This window comes from Psammomys obesus, unplaced genomic scaffold (assembly GCF_907164565.1).
Source record: "Psammomys obesus unplaced genomic scaffold, mPsaObe1.curated_primary_1811, whole genome shotgun sequence".
NCBI classification, from domain to species: domain Eukaryota; kingdom Metazoa; phylum Chordata; class Mammalia; order Rodentia; family Muridae; genus Psammomys; species Psammomys obesus.
In genome coordinates this window covers 1,905,921-1,925,419 of record NW_026596064.1, presented here as the reverse complement: position 1 = coordinate 1,925,419, position 19,499 = coordinate 1,905,921, and the positions used below count along the sequence as shown (strand labels likewise).

General features: G+C 42.9%; 1 protein-coding gene across 1 annotated transcript in view; it reads right to left on the bottom strand.

The window, feature by feature from the left end:
- Nucleotides 1–19,499, bottom strand: part of Vps8 (VPS8 subunit of CORVET complex) — a 122,203-nt gene that overhangs the window by 44,836 nt on the left and 57,868 nt on the right. Inside the window, exons 16-22 of the mRNA XM_055625215.1 lie at nucleotides 16,509–16,583; nucleotides 15,388–15,423; nucleotides 14,376–14,466; nucleotides 14,072–14,118; nucleotides 13,533–13,622; nucleotides 2,882–2,928; nucleotides 2,043–2,052 (exon numbers count right to left, since the gene is read on the bottom strand). Coding sequence (XP_055481190.1) covers nucleotides 2,043–2,052; nucleotides 2,882–2,928; nucleotides 13,533–13,622; nucleotides 14,072–14,118; nucleotides 14,376–14,466; nucleotides 15,388–15,423; nucleotides 16,509–16,583 — 396 coding nt within the window. The remainder of the gene's footprint in view (nucleotides 1–2,042; nucleotides 2,053–2,881; nucleotides 2,929–13,532; nucleotides 13,623–14,071; nucleotides 14,119–14,375; nucleotides 14,467–15,387; nucleotides 15,424–16,508; nucleotides 16,584–19,499) is intronic.

Below are 19,499 nucleotides of genomic sequence, written 5' to 3'. Positions count from 1 at the left end.
AAAAAAAAAAACAAAACAGACTCAGCAGCTCCTATCGGTATCACTACCTCAAAATAAAAGGAAAAAAAAATTCTACAGCATGCGCTTATTCTGGGAGAAAATGTGTTAAGCAACAGAACGGGAAAACAAGAGGCAGGTACAGCACACTCTGCTTCTATATTTACGCTTTATGCTCTGGGGAGCTGACGGGTTTTCTAGAAGGGCTAACTTCAGCCTTCTGTGTACTATTTTCAGCTTCACCTCCTGTAACACAAAGTCTACTATGAATAATAGATGAGGTCATTCGAAAGACATCACCTTTACTAATACTCTATTAATAGATATTTTGGAGAACTTATATTTTACTACAAACAAAAAGAAATGGCTAACCTCATCTTATACATGATCAGTTTTATAAATGTTTTTAATGTGAAGAGCTTATCTGATGATAACTGCAAACCCTGAGGGCAAAGAGAAGTAGGCAGTGTGGAGCAGCACTCGCCAATACACTAAGTGACTGAGCCACAGCTGAACAGCCGAGGCCGACTTGTGTCCACTTGGGCTCACTGAGATACTTCGGGCTCAGGATACCATGTGACAGTCATTTGAGTCTAATCGCTTTGGATACTTTCCATGGTGATGGAAACTCAATGTGACCAGCACCTTTATAGTTTACTGAAATGTAACTCAAATATTGTGCTCATTTTTACATGATGTTTAAAGCTGTGAAGAGTTAAAATGATATTTACACTGTACACAATTTGCTCATAAGGAGAATCTCAATGGCATCAGTCCTTTTCAAATTTGGGAATGAAGAACAAAGACTAAATGCAGAGCAAGTGGAAGACAGGGGTATAAGGAGAACACAAGTTTAAGAAGGAAAATACAGGAAGAGAAGTTACACACATTTAACAATCCTCTGTTCAAGCAAGCCTAAACTACGGACCCCTGTAAACTTGACTATCTGTGGCAACCTGACTGATTTCACTTATTTAATTAAACATTACGTATTCACATCTAATACTTTAATTACTACATGTCTAAAATGAAAGGGACCTAACAGACATATGATCTAGGAATAAAGAATCAATGTTGATCAAATAGCTTATTCTATCCTTCCCCCTAAGGCCAGGACTACAGACAGGATCTCAATAGTCTGGTGAAAAAGAAAGCCAGATGGGAAGAATCCAAATCTAGAAGCAAAGCGGGGGAGGGGCGACCAGGGATGCAAAGCCTGCATAGCCTCCTGTGGTCACACTGTCCTGGCCCTCCTGTGGTCACTAGAACTTAAAAAGTGAACATGGGACCAGAAGTGGAAAAAAGCAAAGACTATGGACCCTCGCAAGCAGAAGCTGGACCAACACAATCTAGTTTTCAGACCTGGGAAACACAGCAGAGAAGGAGGAGCTTGTGCCCATGAGAAGGAAGAGAGAGGGAAAGCTACTAAAAGTATCAGAATAATCTATGACTGGGTACTCTTTCAAAATTCCCAGTGACAAACACTGCACTTAACCCGGGCACAGCCCAGAAGGAAACATTCTGAGGTATCAGAAGGAAAACTAATGGAAAGGGGCTGACAAAAACAAAAAGATAATAAATGGACCCTAATGAGAAAGAATTCCATCTTCTGCTACATGTCTGGCTTAATGAGAAATTGCTGACCCAGGCCAGTTGACAGATTGGAGAATAGTTTTCTTTTGAAATCACACATATAAGAAATGTTTACCAAAGGGGGGAAAAAAAGAAAAAGAAAGGAAGGAAGGAAGAAATGTTTACTTACAGAACATTTTGGAGGGATAAAATAAAATGTTTTTGACAGAATTTTTTCAACCCATATTGTTCTTCATTTTAATTTTGTGTCACTGCAAGAGCTCTCAGAAATCCAGATATGAGCACAAGTCACCTCTTTCATTCAACCATCAAGTATTAAAGAGCGGTTTTGCAGCAAGCGCCATACTTCTTTAGTATGAGAAGCATGTCCTACTGTAACTGGAACTCTAAATGTGAAGAGCTAAGTGAACTACAATATTTATTAAATACCATTAGAAAGCCTCCAGACTTACATCCACTGTTCTGGAAACAAAGCTGGCATATGAAATATGAGTTAAGTGAATGAAGACATATAAACATAAAACTACTAAGATTATTTTAAAAATTAAAAGCATAACTAACAAGGAAGTGAGTGTGAAACGGGGATAAATGATAGCTGTGCACGAATTACAGACACACATACAATCTTTACAACTTAGAAAGTGGCCTTAGCTATGGCCAAGACCAAGGACACATGAGCTAGACTCCTGTGCTGACAATCCCTCCTTTGCCCCAAAAGCTGCCGTATGAATCCGACAAGTTTCTTAGTCACTTGCTGCCTGTGGAACATCATCTATGAAATGAAGGTGAGTATGCTAACGTGTTAATAAGGTGCTACAACAGTAATATAAGAGGCACTAATATAAGAGACCACGAGGTGCTTGGCCATTACCATGAGTGTCAATGACTATGAACTAGCACAAGCTGGAGGTAAATCTACAACATCTAATCTAGAGTTTTACACTGATGTTGATTTTAAATAATAATAAAAAAGGGCTCTGAAAAGAATTCCGAAGGTGAATGAGCAAAGTGTACCTAGCTCCTCTTAAATGGGGTAGGGTGCTGTGGCAAGTCATGGTCCATGAGCGCCCATCACCCTAGGTGATGCTTCCCCTCCATTACTGTTACACACGAGCACAACGACGATAAGCCACACACTTCTGTTTGGGGAAAGTTAAGCTTATCACATGACGATGCATTCAAGAATGAAGTGTGTACAAATTTGGAAAAATTCTAGTTAAGTGCATAAAATTCCTAAGCAAGACACCACTGGCTTCAAGTGACTGAAGCAAGACAGGCAACGGCTACTCACTTTCGCTGGAGCAGAAGGCAGTAGTCCACTATGACTGGGACGGTGTCCTGGAAGAAAGCAGAAGGAGCGTCAGCCCTGACCCACAGCCCACTGGGAAAGCAAAGGTCAGCTTTGCTGTGTGACTGCGGTGTGACGCAACTCCGAGCGTGCTGGCAAGAAGGTGGCACTCTGTCCCAGCAGTCTCAGGAATAAACACTTTGACCCAATATCTCCTGTGAATTCATCTCAAATGTAGGGAGGGAAGCTTCTTTTTAGATTTTAGTTTTGCTTTATGTGCATGGTTGTTTTGCCTGCATGTATATCTATGCACCACATGCGTGTAGCCCAGAGAGGCCAGAAGAGGGTGTTGGATCAACTAGAGGTGAATTTACAGACCTATGTGCACTGCCATGTGGGTTCTGGAAATCAAACTCCAGTCCACTGGAAGAACAGCCTATGCCCTTAACTCCTGAGTCATCTATCCAGCCCCCCCCACCAAAAAAAGTTTAAATCTATTTTAGGTACGTATTGTACTTATATAACAGAAGGAGAAGGCAATTGGAGAGAGAGAAAAGCAATTAAGAAATTATATTAAATTCAATATATTACATGAAAAAATAGTCAAGTAAAAATTTCCATTTAAATATAGTTTTATCTATAAGACTGTAAAGAGTTTACAACAGCATTAAAATAAACAATAGGTATCAAATTGAAAATACATTAAGTCCTGGTGGTGCTTCAGGTGATTAAGTTAACTGTGTTTTTGCCATCATGTTCTAAACTAACTGTATAGTTGCTTTAGCTTCTCAGTTTCATATTTCTGAGTTCATCATGTATTGTCTCATATCAAGTAAGGGGTAATTCATAATTCTGGCCTTTTTCAAATAGTGGCTTATTATGGCAGGGGACCTAACAGCCTCAGCTTGCAATGGTAGGTTTTCGTCCCCCAGACAGCATACCTACACCCAAATGGCCTAGAAACTAGGCAGAAGAGCATCACATGTGTGAGTCCACACTTTACTGGACAGAGGTCAGAGGTCACAACAGGAAAACCTTCTTACTCAGAGTGAGGACTCTGAGGAGAACCTGCAATCCTGAAAGACATTTCGATGTGACCATACAAGAACCTAGCTGTGACAGCAAAATGTCAAAAATACAGAGAAACAATACCAAATGCTGTAAGGGAAACGCTCCAAATGACATATAATCAAACATCAGAGTGACATCCGATCTGTCACCAACACTGAGAGCCAAGAAAACATGTCTATATATTTCAAGCACTGAAGAGTAACTGTTAACTAAGACTGCTACATGAAGCCAAGTTCTCTCTTAAAACTGATGGAGAAATGAGTGCTTCCAGAACAAATTAAGGCAATTCATGATAACTGAGCCAGCACTGTGGAAAATGAGAAAAATTGTTTCCCCCAAAAGCACACAGGAGAGAATGCATTTCGTAAGAAAAACAGATAATAGAGCACAGCAAGGATGGACTCAACCAGCAAACAAATGAGAAAGAAAAAAACTACCAGTAATTCACCCAAATACAACCACCAACAAAACCATAGGAAACAGCAAAGCCCACCTCAACAATAATCTTATATGCAAAAGGCCTTACCTAACCAATTAAGACTCAGAGAAAGAGGCTAGGTTAAATAAATAAACAAAAATAAAGACAAGATCTAGGGCTGGGGAGATGGTTCAGTACTTAAAACACTGGCCACCCAACTGTGAGGCCTGGATCCTTAAAACCCTTGCCAAGGCTTATGGGCGTGGTAGCCCAGTTGTAATCGAACATTAAAGCCAAGATAGCCACATCAGTGATCTTCAGGCTCAACTGAGAGATCCTGCCTCCATGAGCAAGATGGAAGACCAGGAAGACTCCCCACATCAAGCCTAGGCCTTCACCCAGAAACGCATACATGCCCACACATGCACAAGGCACATGCACCACACACATAGGCACAGAGACATAAAAACAGTGTATGTTGTCTCCAATGACCCATGCAACTAGCAAAGAAGGCTAAAACCTGGGAGTCAGAGGGCAGAAAGCAACATACCAAGCAAATGGAAGCTATAAGCAAGCTGGCTTAATGGTTTCCACATCTGACAGAGCAGATAGCAAACCAAAGCTAGTCATTAGAGACAAAAAGAGAGAAACGCGTAAAGAAAGGGAACAGCTAATGACAACTAAGGCAAATAGGCACCAACTCCTTGGATCCACTGTGTTGTCCTCTGACCTCCACACATGCACTGTGGCACACATGCACATGCAGACCCACCCTGACTACACACAAGCAAGCAAACAAATAAATAAATGTAATTAAAAATATTTTTAATTAAAATAATTCTTTGTTTCTTATCGGACCACAAGGGAAACCAGGATTCGACAACAAGAGAGAGCTCAGAAAGGACGTAAATACGTGAAGACTGAACAACACTGCTAAGGGAACAGTGGTCCACTGAAGAAACTGGAGAGGGAAGTCAAAACCTGCTAGAATCAAATGGAAATGACGACACACTCTACCAGCCAAGCACACTGACACCAAAACTCAGAGAGATTGCAAAGTAAGCAACTGAGCAATACACCCCAAGGTTCTACAACAGTAAAAAGCCACCAAAACCAAGTAAGGAGACAACAAGACATAATAACGATTGAGGCAGAAATTAATGAACAGAGAGTAAACGAATAGAATATAAGCAGGTCATGGTGGTGCACACCTGTAATCCTAGCACTTAGGGAGGCAGAGGCAGGTGGATTGCTGTGAGTTGAGGCCAGCCTGGTCTACAAAGTGAATCCAGGACAGCTAGGGCTACACAGAGAAACCCTGTCTCAAAAAAAAAAAAACAAAAAAAAAAAACAAAAACAAAAACAAAACAAAATCCAAAAAGAATGAAATACAAAATCAACCACAGCCAGTTCTTTGAAAAAATATTTATAAGATTTACAATTCCCTAGCCAAACCAACCAAAACCAAGACAAACAATAACCAAATTTATGAAATTACAGACGAAAAAGAGCTGTTACCAATGAAATACAAAAGATCACTATGGACCACTTCGAAAATGTATACTCTCTAAAGTAGAAACGCCTGAAGAAATGTGTTCATTTCTAAGTGTGTACAACCTGTCCCAATTAAGGCCAGATGCTACTATCAATTTACACAGACCTATAAGGAGCAATGCGAATCAAACTGTGGTGAAAAGTTCCCCACAAGCTCCAGCCCACAAGGCATCAGTCTGAATCCTACCAAGCTGCTAAGGAACATCTTCCAAGACTTCTGAAACTGTTTCACTAACTGCGGAAGTCATTCTGAGAAGTTGGTGTTTCCAACAGCAAAGAAGGACACATGTACACATCACACACAAGCAAAACAAAACACAAAAGACAACAACAATTTCCCTGATGAACACAGGAGCAAAAGGAAAGACTGCAGACTAGGGAAGACAGCAGGCTATTCCTATCTGGAAGATGATGTAGATAACAGACTTTGTCAAGTCCACCAGAAAACTGCTACATCTGACAACACTTCCAATACAACTGTAGGAGACAAGATCAGCTGTTATATACAGCAATAATGAATTTGCTGAGAAGGAAGTTAGAACAAATGCTCCATCCACAACTGAAGAAAAAAAAGGAGTCAACATAACCAAGAAGGTAAAGGCCTCCACAACAAGAATGTTCAGACATAGAAAAGAAATCAAACACCAGGTACTGGAGAAGTCTGCCATGTTCTTGATTGACAGAATGAATATTGTGGAAATGGCTCTATTACTATAATCTGTGTAGTACAGATTCAATATAATACCTTCAGACTTCCAATGGCTGGCCCTTAGAGAAAGGTACAATTACTAAACAGCATTACATACTTCAAGAGAAAAATGAGGTTGCTGGAAGCAGGCACAGAGCGCCACCTGCTGGCAGAATGCAAATTAGCACTACTGACATTTCAACTAGTTAGGTTGGTTTTTCTGTTTCCAATAATAGCTTATTTTTAAAATTTGTTTTTTCTTGAGGCAAGCTAGCCTTGCACCTTTGATTTTTCTAACTCAGATTTCTAAGTAGTAGTAGTAAAGATTAAAGTACAACAAACCGTGTAAACACCGACAAAGTCAAATTATCTCACCCAACAACAAAGGAAGCCTTTTAAAAAGTAGTGCTCCTAAGAACTGTGCGTGCATGGAGAAAGCCGCTCCCAGGACATAAAGCCATCAGAGGGGATCCCAGGGGTGTGGGAGGTGGCTAAACAGGTAAGTGCTTGCCACGCAAGCATGAGAACTGAGTACAATGCCCAGCACCCATGTAAAAGCTGGGCATGGCAGGATATATGTAACCCCAGCACTGGAAAGACACAGACAGGAGGATCCCCGGGGATTGCTACCCAGCCAATCAACTCAAATCACTGAGCTCCAGGTTGAGTGAGAGACCCTGTCTCAAAAAATAAGGTAGGGAGCAATTGAAGAAGACACCCAGTATCAATCTCTAGCTTCCACATGCACACACCCACACATGTGCACAGACTCAGAAACAGACACACGTAGAAACACAGACGTACACAGAGAGAGACAGACACACAGAGAGAGAGAAACAGAAAGCAAGCAAGGAAGAAGGGAATCTCAGTGCCAAGAATGGACCATGTCCTTATGAGCTGTTGGCCAGAAAGGCCCTTTTAAAGACTATGGCCACTGCTGCTGATTGGCCATGGGTATTAGATGGTAAGGCCCTACCATGCAAGACACCAGATGCTTTGGTTGCAGGCCAGACAGAAACAAAGCTGAATTGAGCAGACGTGTCCTCCCTGCTGGCATTTCACAGTGCTAGAATGTACTGTCCAGGCTGCTGGAGAGAACGGTCATCGATGGCCTTACTCAGCTGTGGGCCCTCGAGTTCTACTAGGGGCCAGGCAGTTGAGGTGCACCCACTGTCGTAACTATGGGGATGAGCAGTTTTTCTAACTGGAGTTGAGGCCTGCTCCACAGGAGGGGATTTACTTCTGGTACAGTAAAGCTGGTCAGAAGTCTGCTCCTGAGGAAGCTACCTACTACTGTCGTTTTGCTAACTGGGCATGATGCGCCTGTCGACTTGCCTTCTATGCTGACGCCAAAACTACTGCTGCTCCTAGGCCTGGGGAAGAAGCTTTAGCAATAGGTGGGGGTTACTGCAGGTGCTCTTAGATTATCCAAGTGGCAAGAACAAGTGACTGTCGAGCACTCAGTCCTTAATGGGGTTTCTACGCCACCTGCTCCAAGGTACATGACAGAAGAGGACCATAAGGATGTGAGGGCCAGAGGAAAGGGCAGAGCATCGTGGAGCTCTGTCTTCAGAACACAGCCTGGCGACTGCAGCCTTGAAAACTCAGCAGCTGCTCTACGTACACAGACCTGCACAGGATTTGGGCCACCAGCATTCTGTCCTGGCACAGAGAGGGTCCCACCTCTTCCTGGGGGTTCCTGGGCAGCTTACTTGTTGCTGAGGGGAGGGGACTGCGGCCTCTATGCCCCCTTGAGTTAGTTAAAGAAAGACAGGAGAGAAGACATACAAGTAGAAGAGGGTGGGGTGGGAAGAAGGGGTGAGCAGAAAGGAAAGGGAGGCAAGAGAAGGCAAGAGAGGTATAATCAAGACATATAACATACACATCCATGTATGGAAATATCACAATGAATATACAATAAAAAAAACTTAGAGAGAAATGCCCCTCCCAGTCAGAAGCCTCCCTCCCTTCATTACTATACATCAAACAACAGAAAGGCATAAATCCAATAGCTGTTTCGTCAGCAGCTTCATTCAAACTGAAATGCACCATCTCCTAGTTCCTTTTCTCCTTCCCCTCTTCCCTCCTGCTCTCCCCAATCCTCCCTTTCATCTTTCTAGGGAGCCAGACTGGCCTCAAAAATCACCACATGAAGAGCAAACTTGCACCGAATATGCCCAGGTCTCAGTCAGCGGCCAGTTGGAGCTGTGCAAAGTGCTTCTCCACATTCAGCACCTTCTCCTGATGTCAGCCCGCTCAGACAGACCTACAGGGGGATGCTGTGTGCTGAAACACAGGCCCACGGGGCCAGATGTGCCCAGTGGCCCGCATACATGTGCTGCTCACATCTCAGCACTGGTCAGAGAGGCTTCTTTGAGCAGTGGGCGGTAGTTCCTGCAGCACTCACAGCTGGTCCGCGTGCTAAGAGTAAGCCACTGAAGTGCTTACCCCCAAATGAGGCATCTGCGTCATCACCGCCAAGGCTCAGGGGACATCACGCAGGGGGAAGGGGCAGAGAGAATGTGAGAGCCAGACACAGGAAAGAGTGCTTTAGCCTTACTCAGGTGTGGACCCCCTGTGCTACCAACCTGTCAAGCAGGACATGCCCCTGGAACAACAGTGCTGTGACTGGTCAGGAGTTAACCAACCACTTCCGGTTAATTTCCGGCTACTCTGGAGGAAGAAATTCACTTCTGGTTCTGTAAACCTGGCCAAGAGCCCATGGCTCAAGAGGTCATGGGCTCTACCAGGGACTCTGCTACTAGATCTGGACAGACGGAACCGTCAATGATGAGGACACACTTTCAATGAGGATTAGTAGTTAATGCTGCTGGGGGAAGGGGAGGCATTCCCTCCAGTCAATAACCTATGCACACAGGAACCACCTTATTTAAACTCAGCGGTCACATGAAAACAGAAAGAGAACTGCCTAGAAGACACTTGACGAGAGTGGTGGGTGGTTAGGAAAGTACTGGGGGCTGAATAAATGTTAAGTTTAAAATTTATTTTTTAACTCATCTAGCTATATCTTTCGAATCCAGTAAACAAAACTTATTTAAATCTAATGTTTAAACTTGTTATGTTTATACATAGTTATTTTGATTGGATGTTCTTATCAACGTCATTTTTTATCATGGTTCTTAGTACCATCTAACCTAACAGGCTCGTCAATACTTTAAACCACCAATAAAAACTTGGGCATGAAGCTATGCACATACACATACCTACTGCATACACATATGCACATATGTAAAGACTAATTCTAGAGCTTGACATTAGGTACTGGTAGAAAGGGGCAGAAGAGCTACAGAAACTTGGCTTGGATCTGGTTTTACGCTCTCAAGTCTGTAGTTGGGTTATCAGCACTCTTCCAGTAGAAATAAGGGTATTAAATGCCACTTCTACATATACACAGTACTATGGAAAAATATATACTGAAAATTGCCTATTTCACCCTGGCAATAAACTTGATCATACAGAAAAAATTTTAAATTATGAAAGAACATTAACAGAGAATTAATAACAAGCCACCAAAAAAATCTTTGTGTACAGTTGTTTAGGCATCCATATGATCCAAAGCTACTCCCAGATTACTAATCTTGACTCGGTGTTCCAGCAACAGCTGGGGTTCTAATCCTGACCTGAAGATGGAAATGATTACACTGAAACTAAACATGTTGCATATATGCTGGGCTCTAGCTCTAGTTTCTCTTAACACATAACATTTACCTTGGCTTTTCCACGTATGTTCTGTGCGCATGAAAAGAACTGTTGCTCAAGCCCTGCAGGTGTAAACCCCGAAGTTCACACGCTTCCATTCTAATGCTACCTTCATTGTTTACTAGCCAGGTGACCTGGGACGATTTACTGCACCTCTCTGTGCCCGATGTCATTTATAAAGATGTGTGCTAACAGCACCTACCTAAGAACTAAGTGGCTGATGTGCATTAATGATGCATTGCTTTAATATGGTTCTGTCAAAACTTAGCCGGCTTGCCCAAAGCCTGGTCCCTGATGTAGGGATGTTGAATGATGGTTGAACTTTTAGGAGATGCAGTCTGGTGGGAGGTTAATTAGGTCTCTGAGAGAAATAAATGTTTTCCTCACAGGAGCCTATGAGAGCAGATTGGTTAACTGCGCCCAGAACCGTTGGAATACTGTTCTGTACGCACTGCTCAACACTCAACACACCCTGACATTCCAATGCCATCTACCACAAAGCCCTCACCAAACACCACTGCTATGCTTTCAAGTTGAAAAAAAAATGAGCTGAATGGATCTATTTTTCTTTATGAAGTAGCTAGCTTTAGTTTTTGTTTTGTTTTTTTTTTTTAAACAGATCAAGGCAAAGTGTTTGTAAGGTGTGTCATATAATGTGCATTAGATGTTTAGAAACCAAAAGACCGAGTGTTAACTAGAATTACTTTAAATTTTGAGATGGTCCTGTGTAGCCTGTTAGCACTGAATTTGCTACATCGCCAAAGACGACTTGACTTTCTGATCCACCATCCTGCCTCTACCTCCTATGTGCTGTGTTTATAGGTGTGAGCTACCTCTTACCTAACACTGAAGCTAAAACCTGAGATTTGGTATTTGGGGCCAGCACTGTACTAGGCCCCAGCCAGCCATGAATCATCACTCATGACTATCTACTTAACTCATTCCTGCTTATCTATGTTTTGTCTGTCCTGAATGCAGCACTACAACGGCTGTTTAGAGCTGGCCTTTGAAGTCATGAAGATTCAGATCTGAGTCCAGGCTTCACCACTTCAGCAACAGCCCTATGATGGAAAGCAACCTAACCTCTAAGCTTCCTCAAATGAAAAGAGGACAACAAGGATGGCTACATTTCGTGAAACTGTAAGAATTCAACGAATATGACAGTCACACACTTTACATGCTATCTGAGGGTACATGCAGACTTGCTCAGTGAATCTTTGTCAATGATCGCAGGTTGGTTACGTGGATAGATAGTTGTTTGTCGGGCTGTTGAAACCCATTAGTACTTTAGTAGGAAAAATCTGAACTTTATTACTCTCCTCTCTGAAGTCTTAGAAGGTTCTTCTAGCACCGAACTTTGGGTAAGTACCCCACCATATTTGCAGATGTTGTGATTTACAAATTGTTATACTTTGAATATGAAGCCTCACCTACAAGTTCATGTGCTGAATGCCTGGTCCCACACTGTACTATGTGTGTCTCCGAATACATCTCTCTCTCTCTTTCTCTCGCTCTCACTTTCTCTCTCTTTCTCTGTCATAAAACACATAATCTCCAATAGTCATTCTTTCAATGAATGTCATCTTACCACCTCTTGGTAAAGTATGTTCTTACTAAAACATTAAAACTTGTCTTTTCTACCTACACTTTACTATGTATTTTTTGTTATTGTCTGTGTACATATGTGTACAGGATGTAGAAGACATATTCATGTGCCACAGCTTGCAAGTGGGTGTTAGATGACAACTTTTTGGAGTCAGAACCCATGAGCTCTAGAGATCAGACTCGGGTCATCAGGCTTTCACTTCAAGTATTTTACTCACTGAGCCACCTCGACTGGCCCATAAAAATATTTATTTATACAGGTTATTATTCTTTTCTTTTTGCTATGTGGTTTCCTCCCAACTCATTTCTTTCACATAAACTACAAAGATGACTCAGGAGGTGAAGGCCTAGTGACCTGAGCTAGAGCCACAGACATGCATGGTGGAGGGAACTAATTTCTAGGACTGTTCTGGAGTCTACACATACACCATGGCACATACAAAAGAGGTGGGAGCTTTTTGTCCACCGAGCATGCAGCTCAGTGGAACAGTGTGTGCTATGTATGTGTCGGCCCCTCAGTTCAATGTCTAGCAAGAAGAGGAGGAAGAAGAAGAGGAGTAACAGAAACCATCTGTGACTTAGAAACACTACAATTTACCATCTAGTTCCTTTTAGAAAAGTTTGCTGTTCCTGGAACTCAGTATCTGTGCCCTTAGATTGGCTAGGGAATGTGGTTCCATACCCCATGTGGCTGGAGAGATGGCTCAGTGGTTAAAAGCACTCCCTGCCCTTGCAGAGGACATGCGTTCAGTTCCCTGAACCTACATGGTAGCTGGCAACCTTTTGTAACTCCAGTTCCAGGGACCAACACCTTCTTCTGACTTCTATGGGCACGTGGTACATATATGCAGGCAGAACATTCATACATATAAAATCTACAAATGAATCTTTAAAAAAATAAAGAATTTGCCCCTATATGTAAAAGACCCTAAATTATACACATAAATACACACACGCACATACACACACACAATACAGGGAGAAAGGAGAGCTACTGCTGTAGAAATGTGTTGTAAATAGATTTACAACAAATATAACTTGAGATCACTGCAAATAGGAAAGCCAACATTAATACATATGCATATCTCTAAACCCTTCCCTGGCTTGCATTTTCATTAAGCTCCGAGATAATCTAAACATCTTTCATTAGCATATCGTATAGGCTATAATATACATATACATGCATATATTTATTTTATATATCTCTGAGTCACAGGTGTTGCAGAAACTAAATTTAAACCTTAGCAGCTCGATCCTTAACTACCCTAATTGACATAAGTGTGAGCCATTAGCAGGGTGTCACCCAGAGCAAGGTGTCAAGTCACAGGTGTCCCTTCATAACACGAACCCTCTCCCTCCACACGGCGGTGAGCAGTAGTTCACCTGGCTCTTCCTATCTAACTAGACACTTCTTTTAAAACTTAATCCTGTACGATTTCCCTGCAAATGCTGAAACGCTAACGAATGCTTACTAGTCGAAACCTAAAAGTCACACGGGTAGGGCCTGGGGTGGAGTGCTGAGAGCATCATGTGCACAAAGGCCAAGAGGCACGTGAGGCATCTGCAGCTTACTTGTGAGCCCTCATGCAGAGGCGTACCTGAAAGTGCTGCTCCATCACTTGGATTTTTCCCTGGTCTGGGCACTTTTTCAGAGCCCGGTCTGCATAGTGGAAGAGGATTTCTACCATCTGTAAGAAAATCAGCCATGCATCAGAATCAAAGAGTATGGCTACATTTGTTCATTACTGACCATGTATGGTTAATACTGAATCATGCTTTTTTGCTGTACTAGAAACACAGTTGGGATTTCAGTGGCTTATTCCCTGATATTAATTTGCTAATTCTTCCTAATAAGTGTCTGTATAGCCCAGGCCTCAGTGCTCCTATGTTGCTCAGGAAATGGAAACCCGGAGGTAGATGCCCCAGCGATACCATCCTGCAGAGGATGGGCACATCACTGAGAACCTGGGTCCCCACATATCCCTTCTTGGTACTCGACTGTTTTGCTGTGTTCACAGGCGAGCGCTGCAAACCATACCTGGGAACTCCAGCCTGACCCACTTCTTTCCTGGAGGATAGCCATTTGCCTGATCTCCCCCAAAGACAGTGTGAATATTAAAAGCATTGAGATGCTTACCCGATCTGCAACAACAGCCTTCCTCTTACTGACATCCCCCGAGAGCCCTTCAGAGAAACAAAGTCCAACATGAAACAAAGTTAGGGCTCAGCTCCGGAAGGAAACCTGGGTCCTGGTCTTTCCTCCAAACCCACATACAACTACCACAAGCCTCATATCAAAAGGCTGGGTAATGGGAATGCCTCGCACCCACCAGACTAGCAGCTTATCAAGGTGTGCTTCCGGTTTGTTCTCTAGGTAAATTTCCCGTATGGAGAGACTCTACAGTGACTTCCAAACCCACTGCATCTGTTTACCTACTTACCCACCACTGCTTTTGCTTTTCCTTCATGAAAAGACCACGCAAGAGCCAAGGCTTCCGTGACACAATCCTGCTTCAGGAGATGATCCATTCTCTAGAATAAGCAACCGAGACATGCCAGACCCTTCTGACCAACTACCAATCAGAATTTGAGTTCTACCTTCACAGCATTGCTGCTTGGGCATGAGCACTGTATTACAGAACTGTGACTAAGTGACACGCGTGGTTAACCACTGGGCGCTGTGGTACCGGGCGGCTTGTGTGATGGATGACAGAGGGAGAGCCAACACCCGGAAAGGGAACAGCAGGACAACCACAGGGGAAACAGCTGGCATTAGCACAGTAGCCACCTGCCCCCTTCTTAATAACAAGCTCCAAGCTCCCTAGAGACAGAAATATACCATCTGAGAGAAATATTTAAGATTCCCTTTTAACTTCTCGGGGTAATGTGACAAAACTCTGGTCAGCAAGTGGAAGTGTGGTTGGGTATTTCTAAATGTATACTTTAGAAGTTGAGGCTGGCCTTGATTTTCTCTTTTCTCCTTCATGGAACCTGGACGTAACTATCCTGGGTTATGAAGCGAGCTTGAGACCAGAATTTAAACACAAGGACGGTGAAAAGGGATGGTGGCTTAAAGCATGGAGCTCCCACACTAGCTACAGAATGCCCATCTCTAGATTATTTCAAATGGGAATAAATCTTGGTGGTGCTGCTTTGATCTTGAAACGCTAATTTGTTTTAGTAACTTAGAACAACAGATTATTCCTTGTAAATAAGGCATTACTACACAAAGAGAGCTCCCCCTTCCATCACCAGTTACTAAAGCATTTTTCCTCCTCAGGCTGTGTTCTCTGTTATTGGGACAGTCACAGCTGTGCCAAACGCAAATGCAAATGGAGTACCTGACAGTTAAAATGGCTTCTAAGTATCCTTCTGAAACTACAATCTGCAAAGTCAAGAAAACTGAAACTGTTCCCACTTCACTTCCCACACAGAAAGTCACTCTGAACTCACCTCCCTCCAGCTCCTGAGCATCATCACGTAAACAGACTAGAGAACAGAAAGCAAATGAAGAGGGCCATTAGCAGAGTTGCTGGGAGGCATGATTCCAGTCAAACATCTCATTTTCAATCTCTAGGTGAACCCACCACACATCTCAGATGGAAATACAACCTGAACTTACTAAAGGGTCCTGAGTACCCACACTGAAAAGGGAAGAAACAAACACTCAAAGGAAACGCAGACAACCGAGCAATGTTCTGGCTGAACTTTAATGATGAAGAAAATTGTCCACTTCATGTTAATTTATTTTAAATTGTTCTAATGCCAGTTATTCTAAGCCAAACACCGCAATGCACTTTAATATCTTAAGTTGATCCAAGCTAAAGAACATTTTATAATTAGGTCCTTCCGGGTTGTGGCATCTAGTGTAAATTGTCAACATGAGAGAAGGGCCTCTGGGCATGTTTGTAGCAGATTATCTTGATTACATTAACTGATGTGGGAAGGTCCATCTTAATTGTGCTCAGGATCCTTGCCTGAACTACGTAAGGAGAAAAGGAACCAAGCAGCTGTGTGCATGACTCTGTTTTCTGATTGTGAACACAACATGAGCAGTTGTTTCACATGAACTGTGAGGTAAAATAAGCCCTCTCTCTCTTAAGCTGCTTTTGTCAGAGCATTAATCACAGCAGCAGGAAAAGAACCTGCATATCACCTGGAAATTTCCTGAGGAAGCTGTTCTTAAGCATCCTCATTCCCCCACATAAATGAAGACTAAACAAGGTGGTGGTATTTAATTAGCCTATTATGATAATCACTTATCGATGTACATGTTGATCAAAGCACGACATAAAAATTCTAATTGAAAAAGAAACTAGATACATGTTTACTAAAGCAAATGTTAAGAAAGACTACAAAATAATCCCTGAATCAAGAAAAGAAGTCTCTTTATTTTCACTTAGACTGTGAGTGAAAAAGAAAAATTAAATAACTAAGAATCCCCGGTTATATAACTATTATAGAATTTGGGCCAATGCTGATCAGAATTCACTTTGCAAACGTACTATTCTTTATCAACAACCTTCTTCCTAAGCTATCCTGATGACACTCTGAGTGGAGTGGAAAGAGCTTACCTTTGTCCCCAGATAGAAGATCTGACCACCATAGCTACTGATGGATTGATAACAAGCCTTCTCTCCAACCAAAGCCTGTAAAGCAAACAAGCAAGCTCAAACTACACATACAGGAAGTTTAATTAAGAATGGCAATTACAGGGACTTTGAGAGACTCAGCGGGCTAGCATCCCTGAAGCGGTAGAAGAAGAGAAGTGACTCCACAAAGTTGTCCTCTGACCCCCCCACACACACACCGCTGTATACACACAAATAACAAAAAAAAAGTTTTAGAAGAATGCTGAATGTAGACACATTTTAGGTCAATGTACTATTATTAACCTACAAGTTAAAAAAAAAAAATCTGTTGCTTGACTGCCAGTGGAAGTGACTGAAAAACCAAAGTTCAAGAAGTCATTCCTCACTTCTATAAACAGCCTTTTTCATTCTCAGAATAATGCAGGAGAGGAAGGAAATATGCTAACTTGAAAATCTTACGGCGAACTACTGCCACCTGCCACTTACTGGGTGACAGGCAGACCCTGCTTTCCGCAGGGAACGGAGCTGGTTGACATGATGCCTCCAAGACCTTTGCAACAAATAACATAGAACACAAGAGGAAAATGGGAAGTAATGCAGAATAGTGGATTTTCACTACCAGGCAGGATTTCGGATCTGCTGAGTGGGTCTTACGTCAAATTGGACAGCTGCTGGCTACCACCAATAGATGAGTGCCACTACTGTACCTTTAGGGGTATCTTGTCACGCTGGTCACTGTTATGGTTCATAGGTGTCATAGCTGGGTAGGCTACTGAAGGCTTTCCTTCTTTAGCAGCTTGGATAGTACCTTCCAGTATTATGGAAAGTAGTCCTCAAGGAGAACGAGGAGCTCCATCTTCTATGATGGACAGCAGACTTCTGATCCACTCACTATATTCTTGCAATGGGAAATTTCTAGCTCCTTTCACACACACCTCATGATGCATAGCTGTGTCCCCAGGAGGGACCAGGGCAGCTGTCCGTGCAGCTGAACATGGCCGAGGAGCACTACCTGACAGCAAGTGCCGAGGATCTCCTAGGGCTCACAACCTTAAAACTGCCAAAAGAAGCCAACATGCCTTTTGTCCATTTCCTGCCTGGTGATCTTCATGACTGGCTTGCTCTGACCAAGGCCACCAGACTGTGTGGTGACATGTTATTCTACATACCTTAATGCTGGCACCATAGGTTTCTCCAGGAAAGCTCATCTTGCATCCTTTCTACCACTCTCTCAAGTTCGCTCATCTTTCATTCTACGTCTCTTAAGCGGCCATCAGTCTCTTGCAGCAGCTCTACTTCTCTCTCGAACACTGTCGTATTCTCCACTAGCTATCTGGCCTGCATCTTTTAAAGCAGCGTCCATGTCTTCACTTAACTTTACGAACATATGGACTATAGTGATCCTAATGTATACACAACACGGAGACTTGCACACCCATATTTGTTGTCACAATATTGACAATAGCCAGAAAATGGAACTAGCGTAGCTGTCCTTCAACAGGTGAATGGATAAAGAAAATAAGGTCCACACACGTGGAGAATTTTATGCAGCCTTAAAGAACAATGTAATCATGGCATTTGCAGGAAAGTGGGTACAAATGGAAATCATTATGCTAAGTCAGACAAGTCAGACCCAGAAGGATCAGTTACACGGCTTCCCTTACATGCACAACCTAAGTTTAAATGTTTACATATATGTGTGTGTATTTGCATGTGTGCGTACCTACCTATGTGTGTGTCTTTGCACGTGTATGTGTTTATGTGTGTGTATTTTTATGTGTGTGCTTATGTGGCTATGTGTATTTGTATGTGTGTGTATTTATGTGTGCTCATAAGCCACAGAACCAGAAAGGCAATTATGAGAGGACAGGAAGAGAGGTGGAAAGTAAAGGGTAAAGGACAACATGCAATATGGAAACAGAAGGGAACCAGCCAGAGAAAGGGAGAGTGGAGGAGGAGAAGAGGGAAAGGACTGAGAACAAAGCATAACAAAATCTATGTACAGACAACCATGTTGAAACTGTTATTGTTATATTAACTTTTTAAAAATTAATACAAAACAAGAGAACTGGCCTGAGCTGGTTTTAACTAATGTTGGAAGGACCCTACTGTCCTAGGTTGCAGTCCTCCCAGTCCAGAGAGCCTTTCTGAGTGTGGTGTTAAGATGCAGGACTCCCTCTCCCCAGCAGGGCCTCCCGCTCTCTGCCTGACTCCATCTGGAGGGTGTCTCTAGACATAGATGCCCCTAACTACAGCTCCCTGCTGGCTCTCACTTCCCTGCATCTATAGGATACTTAGGTACTGTGCTCCTGTTCGTATTATAGGAGTGTGCTGTTTAATGCAAATCAAGCATCCTTGAATTGCCTAGTTCCAATCAATTATGCACACCTATCCTTGGAGTCCCCGTCCACTCCCCAAGGGGTACATAGCCTTTGTCCCCTGGAATTAAAGTTGAACTAGCTCCCTGAAGTGGTTCCTGGAGTGTCTGATCTCTGTACAGTGCTTGCTGGCCCTTCCAGCCTGGTGTCATCCTGTGCCCCTCCTAACTTCATGCGCTGGTTAAGAGACAGCCCCCCAGGCAGGAGGAGAACCACAAACTAATCTTTCCCCTATTTTCAAACTGTGCTCTCCACCCTCTTTGAATACTGAGTGATCTCTAATCAAAGCAGACTGTAAGTTTTGCTTGGTGGTGCTTAGAAGTTTCTGTGTTCTAGTCTCGTGTCATGCTCTGCTCCCTGCCTCTGGGTATGCTTGTTTGCTTGCTTTCTATTCTAGTATTGGACCCAGACCTCAAACGTTGGGAAAGCACTGTGCCACTAAGACTACCTCCAACCCCAGTCTGATCCTTCTCATCCCGCTTTTAAGAGCTGTTGTATTTACCAATATAGTGGGTTCTCTGCTTCAAACGTGACTACTCAGGTGTGATGGCCCCGAGTACTCTGGCCAGTGCCCAGGGACTCATGAAGTTGCCCA